This window comes from Pangasianodon hypophthalmus, chromosome 16 (assembly GCF_027358585.1).
Source record: "Pangasianodon hypophthalmus isolate fPanHyp1 chromosome 16, fPanHyp1.pri, whole genome shotgun sequence".
Taxonomy (NCBI): Eukaryota; Metazoa; Chordata; class Actinopteri; order Siluriformes; family Pangasiidae; genus Pangasianodon; species Pangasianodon hypophthalmus.
In genome coordinates this window covers 13,927,947-13,953,977 of record NC_069725.1, presented here as the reverse complement: position 1 = coordinate 13,953,977, position 26,031 = coordinate 13,927,947, and the positions used below count along the sequence as shown (strand labels likewise).

The 26,031-nt window shown below is 37.7% G+C and overlaps 1 protein-coding gene across 7 annotated transcripts in view; it reads left to right on the top strand.

Moving 5' to 3' along the window:
* sulf2b (sulfatase 2b) overlaps positions 1-26,031 on the top strand; it is a 133,043-nt gene that overhangs the window by 60,511 nt on the left and 46,501 nt on the right. For 5 of the 7 annotated variants that reach the window (XM_026920634.3, XM_026920633.3, XM_034311843.2 and 2 more), the window contains one exon: positions 25,734-25,976. In XM_026920634.3, coding sequence (XP_026776435.2) covers positions 25,808-25,976 — 169 coding nt within the window. In that variant the 5' untranslated portion in view covers positions 25,734-25,807. Of the gene's footprint in view, positions 1-17,655; positions 17,899-25,733; positions 25,977-26,031 lie in introns of those variants that run through there. The other 2 variants (XM_026920632.3, XM_026920635.3) reach the window with 2 other exon arrangements.

The window sequence follows — 26,031 nt, the reverse complement described above, 5'->3', positions numbered from 1 at the left end:
CTATAAACATATGAAAGGCCACAGGTTAGAGTTCATGAACAAAGATTTTTTTTAAAGAGCCCTCTAGGGGAAAAATGTTGCTTTACATGCCTAGAACCAGAGTGACACACTTGTGAGACGTCTGTGAAGAAGGAGACAGACGTCTGAACCCTCCGACAGCAGGTAGAACCTTGAACTGAAACAGCTATCAGATGTATCTAAGTAAAGATGGAGAGAGACAGCAAAGTGTGAGAGAGATGATGGAAGACCCAGGGTTATGTGTTGTGATTTTCACAGGTGAATATGAGTGTGTGTGTGTGTGTGTGTGTGTGTGGGCATCTCTTTCTCCCATGTGGGAGCATGTGTCTTGGGCAGTCCACAGAAAAGGGCATCTGTCATGTTCTATCACTAGGTGAAGCAGGAAAAAGCATAATCTATTGAGAAGCTGTCAGAGAAAGTGTACGTGTATGTGGGTATGCGTGTGTGTGTGTGTGTGTGTGTGTGAGAGAGAGAGGCTTAGCAGCCGAGGAGACGAGTGTTTTAAATGTTGAAGTGGTTTTCTTCACAGCCTTTGGCATGCTGAAGGATTCGTTGAGTCACAATACACAGTGCAACATTTTAAAAATGAACAAGCAGAGGAATTGTGAAGGTGTGACGATAGAGATGTACTATTTATTTGTTTTTGTGGTTTACAGTTGTGCGTAATTTTGTGTGCATACGTGCGTGAAAGCGTGTGTGTGTGTGTATATGTGTCATTGATACACTAGTACTTATTATAAGGTCCATTAGTTTTCACTAGGTTGTGAGGAGAAAACACATACACATGCATTACAAAACTATTCTTGCTGCAGTATTAATGAATTAGATACAGGAACTGCATATTTTAGTAAGAATGTATTAAATATGTATTTAATACATTAAAGTCTTTCATTAGGATTATCGAGTCTATGTTCTGGGACACTATATATCATATATTTTTAAAATAGATTAGCACACGATTACTCATCTTGCCTTGTCAATGACCTCGTATTTATCTAAAGTTTATCTCTTTTTTTTACTGCTATCTACAATGCCTTCTCCTCCCTTCTGGCAGTTTTATGAACTGTTGTGGCCATGCGAATATATCAGTGTGTGAAAGTGTCATATTTAGGACGTGTCCCATACGGCTCTGTGAAATCTCGCTCCCATGGATTAATGATATGAGGCAGAGACTAATCACTGTCACATCATATCATGCCATATTTTACTGCACACACACACAAACACACTCTAACAATGCCTTCCTAACAATATATAATCTAGCTATAATTTAGGCTTTGAATAATACTCTTTTTGTTAAATTATATTTCTAGATGGCATCATTCACCTCACATACAGATACAAATAAAGTTTTGGTTACTAATTGTCTGAAAGCAGTGCTAATGGTAAGGGCACGTAATGCAGAGAAGATTGTACTAACTGAAAAAGATAATCAGGTGATTGTTGTTTAGAGACATTAGCAACTAACACTATTTCACCATCATAATGGGAGCTCAGAAATAAGGCATAAGATCCCAGCATTGGCATGTCTGGATGTGACAGATGGCGTGGCATGTCTGGGTTTGGTAATGTGGTGACCAACAGCGCAGGTGCTAACCTGGCAAAGAGGAGCGTAATTGAAAAAAAGGGGTTGAACAAGAATGAATACATTATCAAGAAGTGTTATTAGGCAGCGATGTCCAGTTTTTTTGTCTCTTTAAAAGCACAGTGAGATTGTCATTATCACATATGATAAGATTTTACTTATTAATTTTTTTGTATTGGAAATAACTGTCTGGCTCATGAACATATGCATTCTCTATCATCTTGTTTTCTTTTGTGGATTTTCAGCAGTCTAAATCTGTGATGCCAGTAAATTTGGCGGATGTGGTATTTAATTAGTTTTGGCCTTCTGTTGTTGTTCTGAATGTGACGAAAACGTCGAATGTTTGATTCTTGTTTAAAAGCCACAACAGCTTGTTATTTGTTACAGATAAAATAATTCACTCAGGTGTTCACACCTTTGTTTAAAGTCAATTAAAGACCAAAGTAGATCCGCAAATGCTACTGCAGTGGCAGATTTACAGTGTTACTCCCTTTTCATGTTGCTCCACCCACATTTTTTACCACTATAACAGCAACTGGGCAAAAAAAAGTGAGCTCTACCACTCCCACTAGGTTATGTTTGCGCCTGCAGGAAAATAGAACCCTGTGTGGTAGGCTTGTGCATGTCTTACCAGTTAAATTAAGCATACTGTACGTTCATTCATATTCATTAACAGCTTCATCCTCGTCAGGGTTGAAATCTGTCCTGGGAACACCAGGCATAATGCAGAAATACACCCTGGATAGAACACCATTCCATTACACGGAACCATGCACACACTCATTCACACACTCATTCACACACTCATTCACACCTAGAGACAATTTAGCATAGTGTTCACCTGGAGAACCTAGAGGAAACTCCCATGAAAATGGGAAGGACATGAAAACTTCACACAGGTGGTATCCCAAGCTCAGGCTCGGACTGGAACAAATATAAACGATTAAATAAATGCTATGTGTACAGGATGCAATGTCTCAAGCAACTAAAATACTTATAGTTTTACATAATGTACCCATGAATAACCAACTGAATAAAATTGTCTTTTAACATATAAACAAATAGTATTGTTTTTTTGTTCATTTATTGATAGATTTTTTCCAGTAGTTAAATTGTATGAAAAACATTTCTAGCGAACTCTACCGTTCACACCCCGGAGTATATACAAATCCCTACATGATTGCTTAGACGTTATGATGTTGTTGAGATTTTTCCATATAATTTGGATTTCATTTTTTATTTCCACTGCATTTGGAAACTTGTTTTCACAAGAGACAGAAGTGTTTTTGTCTTGTTGCTATTACTTTGTGCCTGCAAAACTGGCTCTGACAGCCAAATGGGCCCTGTGTTGCTGTGAACCGCCTGCAACATTGCTCATTACTTTTGATTCACAGTGAATTACTGCCACTGTGCTTACAGGCCAATTACAGGTCATTTGTGCACCCTTACTTACTGTGTCTCGACTAGCCTCTAACTAGGTCTGTTTCACTATTTCATCGCAAATTACTTCAACTCAGTCAATACAGTGGATTGCACAATAAATAAACAACAAGTCTAATGCACTCTTTCACAGCACAGGCCTACTGGAGGAGGCATTTCAGTAAGGAAGTACTACAACTCTTAGTAGTTTTTTTGGTGCTATTAGTAGTAATCGAGTTTGTCATTGCTTTTATGTGTTGTGCAATGACTCAGATAATGTACGGAAAGATTTGCTATGGTCTTATAGGCAGTGTTATTAGAGAATACAGGAGAAAGATTTACTGATTTAGTGAACAGGATGTGTAAACAATGAGCCTTACATCTATAATGTATGGTCTCCGTTTTAATCCCACTTCATTTTGTATATAAAATATTCTATCTATAAACAGTCTACTCTAATGCTTGTTGTCTCTAGGATACAAAAGGTATGAGAATGAGGAATGAATGAGGATAATTGAAGTTTACATGATGACAGTGATAGCAAAAACAAGCAATGGCAAAAGAAACAATGTGACTGTATGATAGTTGTAATGTTGACAATGACGATGAGTGTATGTGGATGTGAGAGTGTGTGGGATACATAAAAACTCATCAGATTTTATCTTCGCTTAGACCCCTGCCAGGATGTATGATGAAACCACAATGAGGCACCTCATCAACACAACCCAATAACTGCTAAAGGCATTCAATCCCAGCCGCAGTAGGGGTGAACACTCATACATAACATCATAGGAGTAACATTTCTTTGTATAGGGGGATGAAAGAGGAAAAACAAAGAAAGAAGAAACTGTGGAACAAAGAGTGACACATACAGAGAGAGAGAGGCAGGACGTACCTTAATTAAAAATTTGGTATTTTTGTTTACATTAAAAAAAGAAATCCTCCTCATAAAACTGTCATCCCATTTTCATCTTTGTTGGATAATTGTTGTTATCATTTTTTTCAATTCAGTAGGTAAAGACTGTGGAAGAGAAAAATAGAGGAATGGAAATTAGAGAACAGTAATTAATATTAATAATAGTGGCCATAACAACAACAAGAACAACAACAATGATAATAATAATAATAATAACAACAACAACAACAATAATAATAATAATAATAGTAGTAGTAGTAGTAGTAGTAAAATAAAACCAAGGAAATGACAAACAAGGCTGTGTGTGTGTGTGTCTGTGTGTGTGTGTATGTGTGTGTGAGTGAGTGCATGATGGATTCACAATACAGTGTAAAAAAGAAAGATAATGTGGCAGGCAGATGCATAGTATTCTGCTAAAGCACTGTTCTCCTTTTATTTCTCATAATAGAATGGGCAGTTTGACAGTGTTGGTCAGATGGGAGAATAGGAAGTGTGTGAGCTGATATTCCTAAAATCATCCAGTATTTTGCATACGTATTTGAATGTTTTACACTTGGTTAGAAAGTGCATTGCTGTTGCACCGCTGACCGGTAGTGGACAGAAATGAAGTGTTATTCGTTAGTGTACTTACGTATTTTTTTTTTTTCAAGCATCTGTACTTTATTAAAGTATTTCCATTTTTGCGGACTTTATACTTTTACTCCACTACATCTCAAAGCAAAATATCCTACTTTCAACATGTCAATTGTTACTTCTCACTCTGTAGAAGGAGAAAAATGAGCTGGCTAAAATATCCGAATATGACACACTTTCAAATCAAGCAAACCAATCGTAACCAGCGCACCTTTTATTTGCGCGAGAAATGCTGACTGCAAATGGAAAATTACGCTTAGCTCTATTTTCTTTGTGAAATTGGTCCATTTTATTGTTATATTTCCATTTTACAGAGTTAAATGTAAAATTCTCAGTCTCTCTGTGAATAGAACCCACAAGCCCATTGATTTTTTTTCTGCAATTTGACCACTTGTAAGAAAAAATTGTTTAGGACATGTGCAAAACACAACAATTTGAAACATCCAGCTTTGTGGGTTTGTATCTATGATAGTGTGATGTCGTCTTCTTTTCTGCAGTCTATCAGAGAAAGATGGGGGAGAGAGAGAGAGAGGGAGAGATAGTAAAGGAGTAAAGAGAAGGAGTGTTATCATAGTACTAATGAAAACTAATGGATATATTCAGAGTTGTCATGGCAATGGCACTGCTTATGCTGGAAGTGCAGTTACCTCTGACCACCATTATTCTGTGTATATGTGGGTGTGTGATAATGAGTGTGCCTCACAGCTAGAGAGTAGAGAAGTCTGTGTGTGTGTGTGTGCGTGTGAATGTGTGTGTGTGTGTGTGTGCACGCATGAGAGAGAGAGAGACAGAAACTCATGAATTAAGCACACTATGAATATAGTTTAAACAATGAGTTCAAGCTGGACATAGAGGTGAAGCCGTGTGGTAGCCATGGTAACGTGGAGACAGTGTTTCAATAACAACAGCCTGGTTTTTTTAGTTCTCTATTTTAAGATCATGTCACTGATGGCTGCTACAGGTGAGCTTGATTTTGACCAGAGAAGCTTTTACAGACAATATGTACATCATGTATACACCAATCGTCTTAAATAAACATATTACTCCTTATGGGAGCTTTTACGTTGAGCTTTTAAGTAAAAGTAACAATGGCGTTTGAAATTTGTACACGTGACGTGCATAACTGAGAATATTTCACACGTGTACCAAGAGAAACATAAGTCTAATCATGGTACAGTGTGTGAAAATTAGCTGAAGATTGAACTGTTGCTTTTTTGCTTAAGCTGTGTACAGTAAGGGGAGTTGGAAACTATACACACCACAACAAACACACACACACACACACACACACACACACACACACACACACAAACGTCACGCTTCCTAACAAGACCGGACACACTTTCTGCTCCAGAGAGGCTGGCCTGGGAAGTTTGGGTCATGCTGTCAAAATCTGAACAAGAGCACTGTACAATACACAGTGGCACATTACACTTTCCCCCCTCTTTCTCCTTCTCTCCCTCTGCCTGTCCTCTCTCTTTTTTTTTTGAATGATTCATCTACTAAATGGACGAGAGAAAATACTGCCAATTGTTAGGCAAAATAGCTTGTCATGGTACTATTTGAATTTGAAAGCCTTTTTGTGGCTGGATTGAAAGGAGTTCAGGATGATATACATATTCTCACTGCATATGAAAAGTGGAAGGGAAAGAGAGAGAGAAAGAGGCAAGAGTGGACATGTCCACCCAGAGACCCTCTGGATCAGTAAGTCATTTGGCATACACACATGCTCAGCAGAGGCAATGTTAATCTCTAGCTAATGTATTCATATCTATAAAATATATCCATGCTGCAGAGTTATTCTATAATTCACCAACATATTCTATCATTATAATATACACTCACTAGCCACCTGCACCTTCATGCAGTTATCCAGCCAGCCAATCATGTGGCAGCAGCATAATGCATAAAATCATGCAGAAACATGATCAGACATCAAACATCAGAATGAGAAAAAAAATGTGTTGATGGGAGAGGTGGCCACTTACAGGAAGCCTGCTGTGACTCAAATAACCACTCTTTACAGCCATGGTGAGCAGAAAAGCATCCGAGAATGCACAAGATGTCAGGATTTGCTGTCAACAGAATGAGTCCATGGATCCAGTCTGTCTTGTGTCAACAGTTCAGGCTGATGATGGTGTTGTAATGGCGTGGGGAATGTTTTCTTGACACACGCCAGGCCCCTTAACACCAACTGAGCATCATTTGAATGCTACAGCTTATCTGAGTATTGTTTCTGACCACGTGCATCACTTTATGGCCACAGTATACCTTATATCTTTTAATATTTACTTTCAGCATGATAATGGACCATCACGAAGCACAAGAACAAATCATTTCAACCTGGTTCCATGACTATGACAATGAGTTCAGTGTACTTCAGTAGCCTCCCCAATCCAATAAACCCCTTTGGGACGTGGTAGAAGAGGAGATGCAGAGCTGACTAATCTGCGATGTCAACATGGACCAGAATCTCAAAGGAATGTTTCCAACACCTTGTGGAATCCATGCCATGAAGAATTGAGGCTGTTCTGAGAGCAAAGGGGTATCCTACCCAGTACTAGCATGGTGTTCCTAATAAAGTGGCCGTAAAGTGAATGTAATCTATAATGATGATCACAATGATTCAGTGCCAGTCAGGACAACTGGCCAAAATACATTCTGTTCCTTTCCTTCATCTGGGAATCATTTTGAAGCATTTGGTCTGTTCTTTCTCTCTCTCACATTCACACACACACACACACACACAAACGGTTTCTCTCTCTCTCTAATTCTCTCCATTCTTTCTCACTCCCATTATCTGTCTGCACAGCTTTCTCTTTCATCTCCTACTTTTCTCTCTTTCCCTTTTACACTGTCTTGTGAATTACACATGCACTGTGAATCCATTAAGTCAGCAGGCCCCATCTACATTCAGCAGGTGTCCTTTTTTCCATCCCTGAATTAAAAATAAAGCTTGTGTTCATTTCTTCTATGCTTTCCTTCTTCTCCAGAAGGTGAGAGCTGTGGAGAATGGAGCAGAAACAAGAATAGGAAAGAGAAAGCAACCAGGTCCAAGAGAAAGCCAAAATAAATGGTAGCCAAGGTGTTCCATGAGATTCAGTGTGTTACAGTAGGAAGGAAGCCTCGCTTAGGGCTAAACAGAGAGATCACCTCACCAATCACATAAAGAAAAACTTTAATAACTGTAATAATAGCAATGCTAATGCAGAGAACCTGGTTCACCTTACCCTGGCGTGATGTAGTGTAGGGCATTTATTTGCTGTGATAATAGTCCAGTTCATTGGTGGTGCAAGATTGTGTTTCAATCAAATATTTCACTAACAGCACATACAATGATTCTTCACAGCAGACACAAATGTAAATACTTTCATCTTCTGATCATATGGAATTGATGGATGGGTTCAGTTTAGTGGTCACTCTTGCTATTATATCTATACCTGTCCCAGATGTCTCTTTTAAGTTGGCAGAAAATGCATTATAACTAAAACCCCTAGAACTAATTCTTGGTTTTGAATGTGCAATGGAAAACACCCTTGAATACCTATGCTGTTCTTCTTCCCGCTGCTCCTGTAAGGGTTCGCCACAGTGGATCATTGGTCCGCATATTTGATCTGGCACAGTTTTTACGCCGGATACCCTTCCGGAAGCAAGCCTCCCCAATTTTATTCGGGCTTGGGACAAGCACTGGAAGTGCACTGTCTTGCGCAACCCCAGTGGCCCTACCCTTGAATACCTATGTAGGGAACCTATATAAAGGGACTCTTTCTGTTTCTCCCAAATCCTGACTTGCTCAAGGTTGCATTTTAGAGTGTGTTTCAATGCACTTTTTTAAAATTTCTCATACAGTAATAAAAGAGACTGACTAATATTGAGGTCTTGAGGTGTGGATTAATCATGGTAGGACAGCACTGTAAGTGGATGATAGGTGGCATTACAGACCACCTCTTGTGTTCTGACATGATTATACAGAAGCCTCAATGTTATCTGTTCTGTACAGAATGTGTACATTGGTGTAAGAGTGTCCCTCATCCTTCAGATATATGTAGACCTTACTATTGACCTGAGGATTTTACCCTACTATGTTGGCCTATACTATGTTTACAATGTGGCTGTTGTGTTTGCCAAACTCTTTTATGTTTTTCTCGCACCATGTCTCATTGGGTAGTGAACCGTACACTTTCCTTGAACTTCTGTGTAATAAATATAATGAACAGGACTCAGGAGATATGGGAGAGTAGAAAATGGGTAATGCTCAAACACAGAATCTAGACAAAGAGCAAATCCAAAAGAGTAGTCACAGAACAAGGCAAGAGTCAAGAACACAGAAGTAGTAATCATGTATTTACCTGTAAATAAAGGAGGATGGTATTGCAAAGGATTGCCAAAGGGCTTGTAGTCTTCGGGATAGAAATAGGACTCAGAAATGCTGAGCACATACAGCTCGTACAGCTCTTCCGTTACTCATTTTAAAGTGATCTATTTCAGTGACTTTTGCAGCAGCCAGTTTGCATATTTATTTAATGATACTATAACTGCAATGAATATGAAATGAATTTTTGGTGATTAATCGGAGCCTGTAGTTACAGCCCAGTCACAAAATGCATATCATTGTTATCAGTTTATTAATAGCAATGTTTACTGATTTCTATTAATGATTTTAATTTCATTTTAGAGATTAAATGACTACCTTGACAGGAGACATGCAGGTTTTCAGACTCTATTCAGGTTATGCATGTGGGTGTATGAGAGACAGAGGGGTTTATAATTAGCATGTATAATTAGAGGATCAAGGACTCTGGCACTAATGAAGTAGGATTAATCGCTGGTATCATCAAGGACTTTCTATTAATGCACCTGCTTAATACACAGCATTGATATGCACATCCTGTCAGTGATCTTGCTGAGCTTTCTCTCTCTCTCTCTCTCTCTCTCTCTCTCTCTGTTGCTTAATGTAAAGTCATACAACATTATATACCAACCATATTAATAACAGACTTTATTTATGGGTACAATGGTAAAATCAGTAAAATAATGTCATTTGGTATATCTTTATCATTAGGTCAGTCATGAAATAGTTTTTTCTACTACTACTGGCCTTAACCTTTTGTAACTTTTCGTACAAGTTCGCAAATGAATGGTTACCCAGCAAGAGCATTTACAGAACAAAATGGAGGTCTGTCAGTCTGGTACTATTACACAGAGTCATTATTAATATGACTAAATATTTTAGCTCAATTTGCATAAGATTCGGTGTCATAGCCAAGATTTGAGTTACTCATATCACACGTTTAAGTGTTAAAACACAGGCATGCAGCGAGCTTTGACAAGGCTACATTCAGACACCATTTACATTTACACTTACATTTGCACTTATTCATTTGGCAAACACTTTTTTTCAAACGTGACTTATAAGACAGGCAGAATATACAGAGTATCCAGAACTATCCACTGACTGACTAAAAGTAAGTGTAAGATGACTGTAGGAGGAGCAGAGGGAGCTGAGGTTTCTTCCTCATATTGTCTCAGGGAGTTTTTCCTTGCTACCGTCACCTCTGGCTTGCTCATTAGGGATAAATTCACATATTTACAACATATTTTTTGAATCCAGTTATTTCTATAAGGCTGCTTTGTGACAATGTCCATTGTTAAAAGCGCTATACAAATAAAATTGAATTGAATTGAATAGATTGAAAACATGCTTGGATTAAGTGCTACACAAAATGGTCACAAAGCAATCAATCCAGCTACAGGAACCCAATCTCATGAGGAATTTGCACAAATTAGAACAAGTGATGGTGATGTTATTGGGTTCTGGTCAATATGCCATAAATTAAATCATACGAAAAGGTATGAACACTTACCCCACCTTTAAACCTTAACCTGCATAACTTTCAATACAAACTGAGTCATGTGACTATATTCAGGTAGTATAAACAAATGAAAGATACACTGATTTACGGTATATTAATAATCATATGGCAAAAGTTGAACATATCTGAAACAGCAGGAGAGAGCTGGCTGTGTTTTTGAATGTTCAAATGCTCTTGGAAGAGTTTTATTTTCGTCTCGAAAGTTTCTTGAAGGTCTTTTTTACACTACTGCTATTTCAGCACTAATATATAGGATATACTTTGAGGAAATTAATTCTGTCAGCTAAGGGAGGAACATCATATCCGAGAGAAGGGAGAGAAATCTATACTTTATCAATCACTTTCCGTGTGTGTGTGTGTGTGTGTGTGTGTGTGTGTGTGTGTGTGTGTGTGCACGCCAGCCGCAGGGCTGTCTATAGTTTCATTATAAGCCTACATCTCAGTTTGGAGTTCCAGGGCCTGGTTCCTGAACCGAGAACTCATTCATCACTCCTCCATTCAATCATAGTTGCCTTAATTCCTTCCCTGCTTCTCTCTTGCTCTCTTTCTCCCTTTCTCTCTCTGTCCCTTTCTCTCTCTCTCTCTTTCTCTCTCTCTCTTTTACATCCTCATGTCAGCCTGCTGCCTGCTTCAGCTCCTGCCGTTATCCATCTCCCATTAATGACCTGCAGGACAGAGAGATGTCTGCAGAATGATTCGTTACGCACTGCCACCCTCCCTCCTTCCCTCTCTCTCATGCCACAACTTCATCCAACCCCTCCACCTTTCTCTCCATCAGACAAAATGAAGTAGCTCCTGCACTGTGCACTGTGTTCCTTTCCCTGATCTCATGCCCGAGTCAACCTCATATGCTCTTGTTATCTAAAGACTGATCACACTCCTTTCCTGAACCTTTTCCTGACACAGTCCTTTTTCCTCTGGGAAATGGTTTGCAGCTAATCTACCGCACTGCTCTCAGCAACTAGTCCAAAGTTTTTACAGTGCAGACTAGAATATGGATTCAAAGAAACCCACCTTCCTTTGAATCAACTCGTGTTTTAACGCTCAAAACCCAGGACATTATCAGTATGCCTTTACAGGAAATGTTCAGGCTTCGCATGATTCAAACTTGCAGCTTTTGCAGTTTTCCCAGAAAGTACACATTCACGTTTGCTGTGAAAGTCCTATTATACAAGATGCAACGTCTAACAAATTCAGCATGAACTGGATTTCAGGAAATTTGCATTTTAAACACTTGTGTTTGGGTTTTATCAGCAGCGGCTTCATGTCCCATACTGACTTACACATACTGAATGTGAAAACGCATGTGCAAAAAAAGGTCTAAAAGTGAACAAAATTGAAAGTCGAATGTAAATCATAGTTTGAGTAGCAAGCTAAAGTTGGTTCCTAGAATGCCTTAGCAGCATAAACAGCTCATGTCAAAAGCTATTTGTCAGCAGCCATCTAAACCCCTCTTATGTTACAGTATGCTTATATCATGACTTTTACTTCCCATATGCTCAAATCTCACATCCTGTATATTATTATTAGCAGCCGAAAGAAGAACACCATCAGTACTATTGGTTGGTTTTCCACTGTATAACGAGAGTTCTACTGGGATTCATAACAAGCTTAATATTAAAATCTCACCACACGTTGTCAGCTAGTGCAAGATGGGTTCCTCTTATGAGTTTCTAGCTCACGCTGTCTCGGGGTTTCCCTTTACATGGTTGCCTTTGGTTTGCTCATTAGAGGTCTAGATTCAGATTCCTGTAAAGCTGCTTTATGACAATATTTACTGTTAGAGTGGCTGGGTGTCTGATGTAATTATGTAAGGTAATGAATAAAGCACAAACGGGTGTTCTGTTAAAGGAAAATAATTGATGATATGGTGGTGTGATGCAGTTGATTATTTTCAATAATAGTACATTGAAGTGTTTTATTCCCCTCAAACACAGCAATTTGCCAATGCTTTTTATAAATTTTTATAAATTAAAGAATGACTCATTGAACATTGATTTTAATATTGTGGAACATCCACAAAACAAGTAAGTTCATGTTATTATTTACATTATAACAGCTACAAACAGTCATTCCGTCACTAGCCTCTCTTTTTTCCTCTCTCTTAAAGTTAATAAGACCAAAAAAATGCCGCTTGTAAAGTTACCAAGAATCCAGTGTCAGAAAAAAATGTTTGCATGCAACTTATTTGCAGCAGAGTCTATACAATAAATATCAATATTCTGTCACAGTCATATGATGCATATCAACGAGTGAAACATTCACTCGAATGCTCTGCATGCCTCATTCTGCACCAGCATAACTGAACCACGCCCACCTCCATCGTTATACTATTTGAATAAGTTCAATATGTAATAAATCATTTTGCCTCTTTTTTAAACATGTTTGAATATAGCCCACCTTATACGTAAAATTTATCGGCTTTGCAGGTCACGTGATAACATGAAGTGTTAATGCAGGTGTAAATTGTCCTGCTCAGAATTTTCAGAATTTTGTGCCTACGAGTTCAGAGGTGGTAATTACGACGTTTGTGTGTGTGTGTGTGTGTGTGTGGTTTTGGTCGGAGAAAATGGACAGGATGAGAAAACTATTTTTGTTTCTATTTATGTTTTTGTATCATCAGTGACAAGATGTTTATTTTGCCTTAAGCCGATTTTACTCTGTGTATTTCCAGCAGTCTTTTACAATCATTACTTGTCACAGTGTACGAGCTGATCCCAATAAGAATTCTGTAACAGACTGTGTAATAACATGTGTTCTACATGTCTGAGTAAACAATAAAGATAGCTGCGATGTTCTGCAATACTGGGTGCGCAGCGATGCAGCACATCTTTGTAGCTCTTCAACTGGAAAGCATGAAAAAATAGTTTCATGTTGTCATAATAGTAAATAAACAGAGTGCTTATGTACTAATTAGCTAGCTATAAGCTGTAATTAATCCTTTTTTTGTCCATTTTTGTCCTGTCATGATATAATAGAGACATTATAGAGACATTCGATTTGTTGCCGCAATTCAACAAACCGCTCTTCTTTTAAATCTAATATCTTTTGTTTTATGTTTTGCCATTGCCACTACTGTGTTTGTAGCTGTCCCGGGAGTTTTGTGTAATCATATGCTGTCTTTCTATTGGTGGATTTTAGATGAGTGTTGTAGCTCATCTAAAATCCACCAATAGCTCAGACTGAGATTTTAAGTAATTTTGTGACACTCCCAGAACTTTGTCGTTGGCTGTCTTTGGTCGCAACTTCTCTAAATCGGCCACCAGTGAGCATCAAGACGATGTACGATTGTGTCAATGTGTTCAACTCTTAATTATGATATTTCTGTCATGACCCTGGTAAGTCTAAACATATGTCATGAAAAGCACACACACCCTACACATGAAGAGGTAAACTCATTTATTACATATCGATCTTATTCAAATTGCGTAGTGGTAGAGGTGGGCTTGCTAAAATTACATTGGTACAGAGTGTGGTTGTTGGATATGTATGTATTGGATATGCAGCGTATGCTTGTGACACTGGGTTGGCTCTGACCTGATATTAGAACAATCTCAATAAGATATACTACTGTCCATGCCGTGCTATTATAGAAAATAAATCAACATCTCCTGACCAATCATAATTGAGAGTTAGAGAGAGTGAGAGCACTCTGTTTTATATATATATATATATATATATATATATATATATATATATATATATAAACATATATATATAGCAAAGAATGTCACAGAACCCCAGAAGCTATAGTTATGTAACTCCAGCTAAAACTAGCTGTTGAATAATAAATTCACAGGTAGGAAGCCAGCCACTGAGTTTCAGCTTCTCTCACTCTGAATTCTACTCATCTACAAGCCCATGATCGTGATCTGTTCAAATATAAATACCACCCAGAAGCACAGCTCACACCGTCATATTCACTGATAATGTATTGCTGGACAATTCACATCAACATGCCAATAAACCAACAGAACTTACTGAAAGAAACATGCAATTAGATTTTTTCGTTCATTGTCACAGATTACAGTCTGTATACGGTACATTTCCTGGAGTCCGCTGTACAATGTTTCTATAGGCACAGTAACCTTGAACCCTTGAGACCACTGCCTCCCTTCCACTTTTATTTAATCACTCCTACTCGCCTCCTCCACTGGTAGGACTTATCTGCTTATCAGCATACTCATGAGCTCTGCCTACTCACACATACACACACACACACACACACACGCACACACACACATACACACACACAATCTGAGTGACAGATCCTAAGGTAGTGTGATAAGGAAAGCAGATGGACAAAGTTAATTAAAAAGATAGGCCAGTCAATTTGACTCAGTTCTTTTTTCCTTTTCCCTCGTATTTTCCATTGTGTGGCCTGACTTTAACAAAGGGACGGCCTATTCAGCATTATGTATTGCTATTATAATATTATTATTCTTTCTGAGGAATTCATGTGACCAGTGGGATGCGGTCACATGAATATGCGCAGAATTGTGGGTTTGGAAAGTCGACTGAAATGGGCATTATGTTTCCGGTTGGTATGCGTGTGTGTCTGGAACATTTTTATGGCTTGATGTTCAGTGTGCATGTGTATGTGTGCATGAATGGATGTGTGTGTGTTTGTGTGTGTGTGTTTATGTGTCTAACAGAGGGAGAATCCTGTCTCAGTCACTGCTTCTCTGTGCAATCAGACAGTTCAGAGTTATAAGTCTGGTGCACTGGATATCTCACTGATGTCCACAGACAGGAATTGTCTATTGTTCTATTGTTCTTTTACATCTGGAACCTACTGAAGCATTTAATATTTCAGACTGATGTCTTCCTGTGTGTAGAATTACAATAGAGAAAAACAGACAAAAAGGCAAAAGAAAGGGGGTCCAGACAGTTTCGTTTTTTTTTTTTTTTTCACTGTTTCAATCAATTGCCCAGATGCCTGAGACAAGCAGATGTCATGTCCAGGTTATTACTGTATTATTCATAGTTGAATATGTGGACAAGGAGGTTTAACAACCAGGAGAAAATAACTACTGGTTAATGACTTACACAAAACAGAAGTTTTGATTTGTAGTATGTAGCTACGGTTAAACTTCACGGTGATGCGGTGCACCTTAATGATGTTGCTATAGCGTGCTCTACTGAACACCTGCTGAACTGCACACAGCAGCAGAGGCATGTCACACATGTCTGACTGAGAGTAGAACAATTTTTACTAGGCTGATTAAATAACAAGAATGGATGACACACTGACTAACCCGGGCAAAATAAAATGCACCACATAGCCGTCATTTAACTCTCCTGCTAGCACAATCTGCAGTCACCTTGCGGTTCAACGTAGTATGAGAAAAAGACACTAGCTAGACTCAAATCATTTTTACACGTGATGCAAAGACAGGACACCACATGACAGAACACCACATGACAGGACACCACATGACATGAGGAAACCTCGGCGAGCGACTTGCTGACTTTTTCTTGAGGATGCGAAAATGATGCGCTACTTTAGAAACTTCGTTAAAAGAGGATAATAATCGTAAACTCATTTGTTTCCTTGAGTCTATATTAACGCATGTAAATAGCTAGCTGGCTGACTATATGTTATTATTTTACAGCTGCCACTTTTTCACCTAGTCACTTAGATCTCCAGGCAACCAAAACAGGGAACTGGGCAGCACATGGAAACTTTTATTTGCTCAGTGGACTATCTAATGATTTGCAGCATTATTAATGCTTAATTTGTGTCCATATTATTCTTACTATTGATGTAATGATGAGCAGCCATCATTATTAGCTCTATTAGAGCTTTTCCAGGAGCAGGCATAAACCAGAATACACATGAACAGAGTTGGCATGTCAGATTTTTTATTACAAATACAGAAAGAAGCCACATGGTCAAATGCAAATAGGGAAAGGACTGAGAAATGCACCTTGCTGACTTTGGAAGTCGTAATTACCATAATTAATTTCCTGTGCACACATTGAAAACCAAATAAAATGGACGATTACATATTTATGTATTTCTTTGCTTGGTTGGCCATTAGTTAATGGGTTATGGTGGTTCTTTTTTAATATTGGTTGGGGAAAAAACTATGTTTCTGAATTTGCATTTTGAAAATACACACCACTCCAACAATCTAGCTCAATAGCTAATGGGCTCACAATCTTCTGCTTGGGAGAGTCAGACCTTCAAAGACATATCTATAATATCTCCTAACTCATTATGATATTCAGACATAAAAGCACACTCTGGAATAGTCTATGATAAATATTCCCTGATATTTGTTCTGGTTTTATATAACTGTGCACTCAATTGTATTTAATGTAAGTGCACCATTTCAATGAAGAGTTAACTTCATTTAAAGAGAGAGTGACAGAACCAATCTTCTGTAATGAAAAGTCAAATGCACAGCTTAATTGCCTATTCAGTTAGTTAATACTCTATTTGTTGGTATAATATTACTAAGCGAGCAGAATCTCTGAGGGAGGTCTTCTTTTTCTGTTTTTGGAATTATGCGGAACACCACAGGGAAAATATGATTTGCTAGAGCCCTCAATAGCACCCCATTCATTATGCGCCCCCTTTTTTTTCTAAGAATGAGATGTAATTTATGGCTCCTGCTGAATCCGAGATTTACGGGAGCTCGGGCAAACGTGTCAAATTTGCAGTGTTGAATCTGAGTGCAGCTATCATGTGCGTGTTTCATGAATTCACATGGTAATTTCAAGCAAAAAATATAAACAAGGCTTCCAGCGCAGATCAAATGCTGTTTGTTCATGTAGATGTAACTGCCATCGCATTAATGTGTGGAGATGGAAGGGAATAGGCAAGTGCTGTTCATGGAGGAAGGGCGCAGATGGGATGCTCTGTTAACACTTTATGAGAGACATCTGGGAGCGAAGGAGGGGAGAGGTGGCTGGGAGGGGGGCGGTAGAGGGGTGCGATAAATTAAAAACAGCAGATCTCAAGGTTCGAACGCATCAGTTCTGTGAGATTAGATGGCTGGGAAGCAAGGAGAGGGAATTATAAAGCACAGGAAAAGAGTGTGAGAGAAAGAACACAGCTGTGGGAGGAAAGACAAGAGCGAGAAAGGGAAGAGGAAAAGGATGGGTCTGAAAGGAGGAGGGAGAAGCAAGTGAGCAAACAGGACAGTGAGTAGACTCGTGCAGAGGGAGGGAGGGAGGGAGGGATATAGTGAGAGCACAGCAACCTGCAGAGACAGACCGAGAGTGAGAGAGCGAGAGAGAGTGAGTGAGAGAGAGAGAGAGAGCAGAGAGAGAAGAGACGAGCGCAGCTGCGGTATCGTGTTATCAAGGATTAGGTGGGGATGCAGCTGTAGCCCGCGCACACACTGGATCTGGATCTAGCTGCCTCCATGTGGGACGAGAACCTGTGCTAACAGCAAAAACCCGGACATCAAAAGCATGAGGTACCTCTATGCTGGAGAGAATGAGTAAGAGCAAGAGGAGAGTAGAATAGAGAGACTGGAAAGGAGAGAAGGATGAAAGCGGTAGCTTGTGGACGAGAGCTGCAGCACGGAAGAGTACGAGAAGGGGAGAGACAACTGAGAAGTGAAAAAAGAGTCGAGAGGGTTAGGCAGTACGAGACGAGTGAGAAGTGAAAGAGAGATGAGAGGAAGTGTCCGCTCTAAAGTTGGGCTTATCTGAAAGTCTGCATTTACAATACAATACAATACAATACAATACAGTGCTTTCTTCCTAGTTTATTTTAGTCAGTAGTTTGTCAGCAGTGAAGCTTGTAGATGAAGTTACATTACAAAGTTCAGGACTTTCTGAGGAAAAAGTGTTTTGCAAGCTGCAAGCAGATGCTTGTCACAAGAGTTGTACTTCAGCTGCAGTGCACTCTCCCCAAAATGTATTAAATTGGTATGTTTTCAAATAAAGGCATCCTGGCGTGAAATCTCTCCGAGTGCTGCTCCAGTGGAGAGCACAACATAGCCGAGGGTCAGGGAAAATGAAAACAGATGAAGGACAGGGATGTTTTGTACTTGTTATGGCTCAGAGAGATACACATTTCATACTTTCTTATAATTATCTTTTGTTTATTCTGATATGAGAAAAGGAAGAAAGAGAGGTACATCAGTAGGGCACATGACGAGAACTGGCTGTGTGTGATTTTTAAAAAGATTTAACATCTACAGAAGGCAATCAGAGGCCGACGGAGCTTCCCCTTACTGATCTAATCTAATCTAATTTGTCTAATCAGTTAACGAACACGTTGCTATTCAGTGTCTAATGACTGGCCGTATACTACCTGTTACATCTATCATGTGTCTCAACTATCAAATCTGTTCATTGGAGATAAATGATAAATGATTATTTTTAAATAAAAAGCTTGATATATATATATATATATATATATATATATATATATATATATATATATATATATATATATATATCTCAAGCTTGTGTGTGCTTGCTGTGCAAAAGTCTGTGCAAAAGTCAAAAGTAGTAAAAATTTTATTATAGATATTTATTTTAAGCATTCTGCATTAGTACAAAGTCAATACAAAAACATTTTACATTTCCAAAAATTACTGTTCCAGAATAACATAATGCTACAGAAAAATGTTTGTATGTCAGTAAAGAAAGCAACATATTACATAAAAAGATCACTTTTCAGATAAAAAACATAATGAAGGCTGCTGGGTTTTGCTGCAAAAATAAGAAGCAAGTGTGACAGTCAAAGTCTCCTGAAGAACTGGGGCTGGTTCTACAAGATGCTCAGTAAAACTTACAGCTCATTTCCTTATAAAACTGCACACATTGGACCTGAGACTAATATTAAAAAAAAAAAAGGGTTGTCACACCAAGTATTAATTTTTTTACTTTATTACTGTTTACTGCACATTGTATTATTTTTCTTTTAAGCAGAAAGATTTAATTTCATTATTTTTGAAGTCATCCTTACAGCATTTCTTCACATGTGCTTAAGACTTTTGCACAGTACTCTACGTATATATACGTAGTTTTAGAATTTATTAGTTCCAGACAAAATGGGAATAATGTCTCCTACTAATTATTGGCCATTGTTGCTAAAAGTCTATTGAATTCATATTAAATGTTACATATGTGCAAACCCTTGTTCAAATATTCATTCTTCATTTGTTATTTGTTTAGTGTGAATGTACTGAACAACGTATTTATTTAGCAAATCATCACTGAGAAACAATCTGTATTTGCCCACAGTCAGCTCCTTTTTAAACAAAATCTTTTACACTTAATAATGACATGAGTTCAGTAATTATTTCATAATAGTAATCCTTTAAATGCTTTGTACTGGGTTGCTAATCTGTCGCCAACAGTTGGGAGGAAATATTGTTTAGAACTCACTCAGACACACACACACACGCAGATATATATATATATATATATATATATATATATATATATATATATATATATATATATATATATATATATATATATATATATCTGTGTGTGTGTCTGAGTAAGTTCTAAACAATATTAATTGTTATATATATATATATATATATATATATATATATATATATATATATATATATATATATATATATATATATATATATATATATACACACTCACACAAACACACACACACATGCAGGATGTGTTGTGTTCTAACACCGTGAGCAGCTGGAAGGCTCTTAGAGACACTCTGTGGGTTTATCGGGTGATGTGGGTTTCCCCCCGGGAGGCTCACAACGCTTCAACTCTATTTTGCCATTTTGCTCAAGCTTTCTTCCTCGTCTCTTCTGCAAACGCTCTCCGTGGGGTTCCTGTTGTCTCTCTCTACATGCTACACACAAACACATACACACACACACACATTTTATTGCTGCTTAATAGGTGTTAAAGGTCAACTGTATTATTTAACAGTGAGAAAGTAATTTTTTTTCTACTAGAAAAAAACTCCTAAAAAAATAAAAACCTGTCATTCAGACTATTTAGAAAATCCTGTACTATGATTTACTAAATGTGAAGGATCTGCTGGGGTTTTTATCTAGAATTTTTTTTTTGTCTATTCTCATGATAAAGCACTTCTGTAACCATAATGCTGTATTCATTTAAATTTTTAATTAAAAGTGAAATAAGCCTAAAAATGATTTTTAATAAGTCAAAAATGAAAAGTTTGTTGAAAAGATGTTCTGTATAAATATACTGTAAATAACAGTCCTGGCATGAACACATCTAGGTACACATCTGCAGTATCAAAGTGAGATTATTCACATCTATTTCCACAAACATTACTTAAAACTGAGATGAAGAGAAAATAGAAACTGTGAAAGAGAAATAGCCCAGCGGCATTCCTTAACATACTTTGGGATCCTCGTGATGGCACACGCATGAAAGCAAATAACAGATGGAGGCAATGTGACAGTCATGAAAATAATATTTCACATTTACACTTTTATTTCAGCTTGTTACTTAATAGGTATGTGTTCAAAAAAATATTATTCATATTGAATAGAAAAAATAAGCTCAGTAAATACAGTTTTATGTAATGCAAACAATTTTAACTATTGGGCCACTTGAACTAAAAATCCAAATGGCTCATTTGGAGTAAAACAGAATATAAGGAGTAACTCTGACCAGTTTTGTATGGCTTCTGAAGATCCAGGACCCATTCATTTGTCTTGAAGGCTGTGGATGGAGGGGGATCCTGTCAGACTAAATAATTAATGCTCAATACATGAGAACTCTGTGTGAAACAGCGCTGTGTATATTCTCTGGACACTGCGTTGTGTGTGTCTGTGTCCCTCCAGATGATCATATTTCAGTGTACTGACTGTACTTAATGAGAACGAGAAGAAGAGGAAGAAAAGTAGACCATACAGTCTCTCTAGTGCTTAAGACACTTGTGTAAGGACTATTTAGGGAATTAATGTGAGCAACAAAATCTGCCCTTGGCCCTGACACTGTACCTTACTCTTGCCTGATAAATGGCAGAGTTTCTTAAATGCTGAAATAGAAGTTAATGATTTAATTACAGTCATGTTTGTGAAACCTCATTTCACTGAGATGGCTTTTTAATTGCATTTCAGGATTGCGTTATCTCATTGACTTGTGATTGCTCTTGCTCAGTAATGCGTATTTGTAATGATGGAGTCCCATATTGATTGAAATGATGAATGCATTTCGGGAAGACATCTCTCTGATATCTGTGTGTGTGTGTGTGTGTGTGTGTGTGTGCATGCGTGCGCGGATGTGTGTATTTTTATATGTTTTTGTCAGAACTGGTTTGAACTCATTGAAGACTTGTGATATAGTATGTGATTCTCAGAAAAAGCTCTATATCTATTTGATTACATGTCTGCACTAAAAATCGTATCTTTCCACTAAAGATAATTGCTAAGTGGTGTTAGATGATAAATTTGGTGAATATATGGGAAAGTCAGATATCTAACAGCCAAAATGATGGAAAATTGGTTTTCGACCAAAATTGGACTTTTCAGTGTTTAACCTGTATTTGAGAAACCATCACCCATCTTTTACAAAGACACCATGAAAATGTTCTTATGTACTTTCTAACTTTGCCTTGGCTGCCTACATGCATTGTGTAAGGAACCAGTTGAACAAATGCTGTGGTAAAATTGTCAGTCTGCCTAAAGATGTCTAAAAGTGTGATTTCCTCACGCAACTTTGATCAGATTGTTGGACAGCTACACGTCATAGCAAAATCAATTTAGTTTCTAATCAGATACTTGCTGTCAAACTGTCCACGAGACACCTGCTCCATCACATCATCAAAATAGACAAGAGCGCTTACATACTGTGTACAGATGACAGTGGGTGACAGTTTTCAAATGTTTAAATGACCTAAAAAATATGGAAAATTTACTCAATAGAGCAGTAGTTACTGAATTAATCAGCGGTTATTTCCTCGCTGATGTTAGCATGAGCAGTCGTCAGTCAAATGAAGGGATGATGAGGCTCATGCTTAAATACCGCAAGCGTTTAAATTGCCTCAGGAGATAAGACTAGAGAAATTGATGTGGATGATGTTGATGATCAAAGTGATTACACGTTTCCCTCTGTAAACGTATACTTTTCTGATAAAATGTCACTAATATTGGTTTTCCATAAGCAGATTAGGTTTCAAATGTAGATGGAGTTTTTACTTTCTATTGCCTGTCAGCTCAGGATCATATTAAAACAGGTTACGATAATTCCTACTGAGATTATATTTTAAAAACAGTTATTAAGGACTCATCGAGTAATGATATGAAATAAATAGAATCATTTCTAATAATCTGTAAATGTTACGTATTGTTTTATATGTAAATATATGGGCGTATATAGTTATTAAACATGGAATGGCTGCTCGATGGGCAGCCTGTCAGTCAGTAGGCTATGAATAAAGTCTGGTATATAGATAGACATCGGTTTCATGGTCATTATTCATTATTATAATTTGAATATCTTATGTATTACATATTGAAATAAATGCAAATTAAATCAGTTAACACAGCCACACATTTGTGAAATGAAGCCAAATTAATCATGTCAAAACCTTTTCTACCTTCATTGTGAAATTGCAACCTATAAATTAAAGTGAAAAACAATAAGAATCATTTCAGGGGGAAAAAACTAAAAATGAAAAATGTACAATAACCTGGTTGCATAAGTGTGCATGCCCCTAAACTAATACTTAGCCGAAGCATCTTCAGAGTTTATCACAGCTTTCAATCTTTTTGGGTAAGAGTCAATCAGTGCGGCACATCTTGACTTAGCAATAGTTTACCATTCTTCCTTGCAAAAGCATTCTAACTCTGTCAGATTGGCTGGACATCTCCTGTGCACAGCCCTCTTCAGGTCCCCCAACAGATTTTCAGTTGGATTTAGATCTTGGCTTTGGCTGGGCCACTTCAACACCTTGATCTTATTTTGGTGAAGCCATTCCTTTGTTGACGTGGAGGTGTGCTTTGGGTCGTTATCATGCTGAAAGGTGAAATTCCTCTTCATCTTATGTGTTTTAGCAGAAGCCTTAAGGCTTTGTGCCAAAACTTGGAACTATTCATTATTCCCTCCACCCTGATTAAAGCCCCAGTTCCAGCTGAAGAAAGGCAGCCCCAAAGCATGATGCTGCCACCTCCATGCTTCACCATGGGGATGGTCTTCTTTTGTTGATGTGCTGTTTTTTTGTTTTTTTGGTGATTTACTGTGTTCTTTTGCTTCTCATCAGACCATAACACATTATTCCATATGGCTTTTGGGAGATTTTACAAACTTCAGCCGGGTTTGAATTTTTTTTTTTTGCTTAAAAAGTCTTCGGTCTTTCCACCCTACCCTGTAGCCCAGACATATTAAGAGTTCTGGAGATTGTTGTCACATGTAGGGAGCAAACAGTACTTGCTAGAAATTGCTGCAATTATTTTAATGTTGCTGTATGCCTCTTGGCAGCTTCTCTCACCAGTTTTCTCCTGGTCTTCTTATCAATTTTAGAGGGACGTCCTGTTCTTAGTAATGTCAGTGTTGTGCCAAATTTTCTCCACTTGTTGATTATTGTCTTTTTCAACAATGAGATCCTGTACCTGCTTTGTAAGCTCTTTGAAGCCCATTGTTTTTCCAGTTGGATGTTACCAAGAAGATGTAAGGAAAGTTCCTATAGGAACAGCTGTACTTTACTTGTGGTTAATCAGTCACTTTAATTGATGGCAGGGTCTACTAATTAATATGTAACATGAGTTTGAATGTGATTGGTTGATTGTGAACACTGCCACATTCTCAGTTATGAAAGGGTGTGCACACATATGCAAGCTGGGTATTGGAAGTTTTTTTATTTTTCTTTTTTCCCTTAAACATTCCTGGTTGTTTGTTGCTTAATTTTTATATGTTGCAATTTCACAGTAAAGGTGAAAAAGGGTCTGACATGGTTTCACTTTCTTTTTTTTTTTTTACATCACAAAAAACTGCCATTTTAACAGGGGTGTGTATACTTTTTATATAAACTGTATATACTAATTGAAAGATGTATTTTTTAAACATTAGGAAAGACCATGGCTTTTGGATACTTTGCATCATATTTTGGAACTGCAGTAGATAATATTTCAGAAACATTAAGAACAAGTGAATACACAGCGAGGTCCAAAAGTCTGAAAGCACTAGTGTAAATTCATCTCTTTTGCATTCTCTTCTAATTTAATACAACAATTTTCATTACAAATTATATTACTGATAGCAACTTGGGTGATAAGTAGAAGTTTCTTAGTATTTGGTACGTCCACTTTTTTGCTTTAATGACAGTGTGACTCGAGCTGGCACGGACTCCACAAGTTTGTGCAAAACCTTATGATGCATTTTATGTCAAATCCATCAGCGTGTTGTCTGAACACATGCTTCAATAGAAGAGATTAGGCATGAGGAAAATCTGACCTTTTGTATAAAGCAGTTAACATGGTCAATATTACAAACCTGCTCACATTTAAATAGGGACCTAAAAATAGTGCAGAATCTTGAATATTAAATATTAAAGATATTGAACATTTACTTTCTTTTTTTTTAATATTTCAAAATTCTAAAACCTTCTGATTATTTACAATTTGAAATAAAAAAATCACAGATACTGACAAGAATCACAAAAAGTGTGCGTACTGAAATAAAAACATCCAACATGGAAATTATATGTGAATTTCTCTAATGGATCGAAATAAAATAAAATACAAAGTTTGTTTGTTTGTTAATCCAATTTCTGTTATGCCCCAGTCTAGGGTTGTGGGCGATAACAGAAAAAGTGTGATGGAATATGATGTGAAATGAATTAAGGATATAAGATATACTGTAAACAGTAGATATGGACAGAGTATATTGCATATATACAGTAACAAACAAATGCCCATATTAACTATACAAAAAGAAGCTGTCTTTCCTGTACAAAAAATAAAGGTGATAAACAAATGACAATCAGCCTCCATTTGTCCCAGACGAGCACAAAAACACAGACAAAACACCCACACCCAAAAAACTGTCAGCCAATCCCTACACCCAGTGACTTGGATGATATACACAAATATTTCCAAAGAAACGCTAATATTTACACAAGAAGAAATATATACAAATTTGCAATAAAAAAAAAACCAAACCCTAATCTCAAAATTCAGAAGCAAGCTAAGGGTCAAACGCCAAAAATCAATCCCGAAGCACAGAATACAACCTAAACACATTTTACATGTCCTATAAACGTTCTAAACGTTTAATCCAATTTAATTCAAAAGAGGCATCGATCCTGCCATGTCACATGCATTGCTAACCTAATCCATCTCTTAACATCTTGTCTTCACAGGCACTTTGAAGGGAGGCTGCAGGTAGTCTGAGCAGGAGACCAGGCGTGGTAGCAGGGGCTAGAGGTCAGAGGTCATGGCCATGACGACCAGCCAGTTGGTGGTGCTGCTGGCCGTGGTAGCAGTGGCCCATGCCTCCGTCTTTCTCTCCGGCCAGAAACTGAAGCCTCGATTCCAGCGAGACCGCCGTAACATCCGCCCCAACATCATCCTCATCCTCACTGATGACCAGGACATTGAGCTGGGTGAGGCATTAATTTTTACATTTGTTCCTGTAAAGCCTTACAGTGAGGCAGAAAA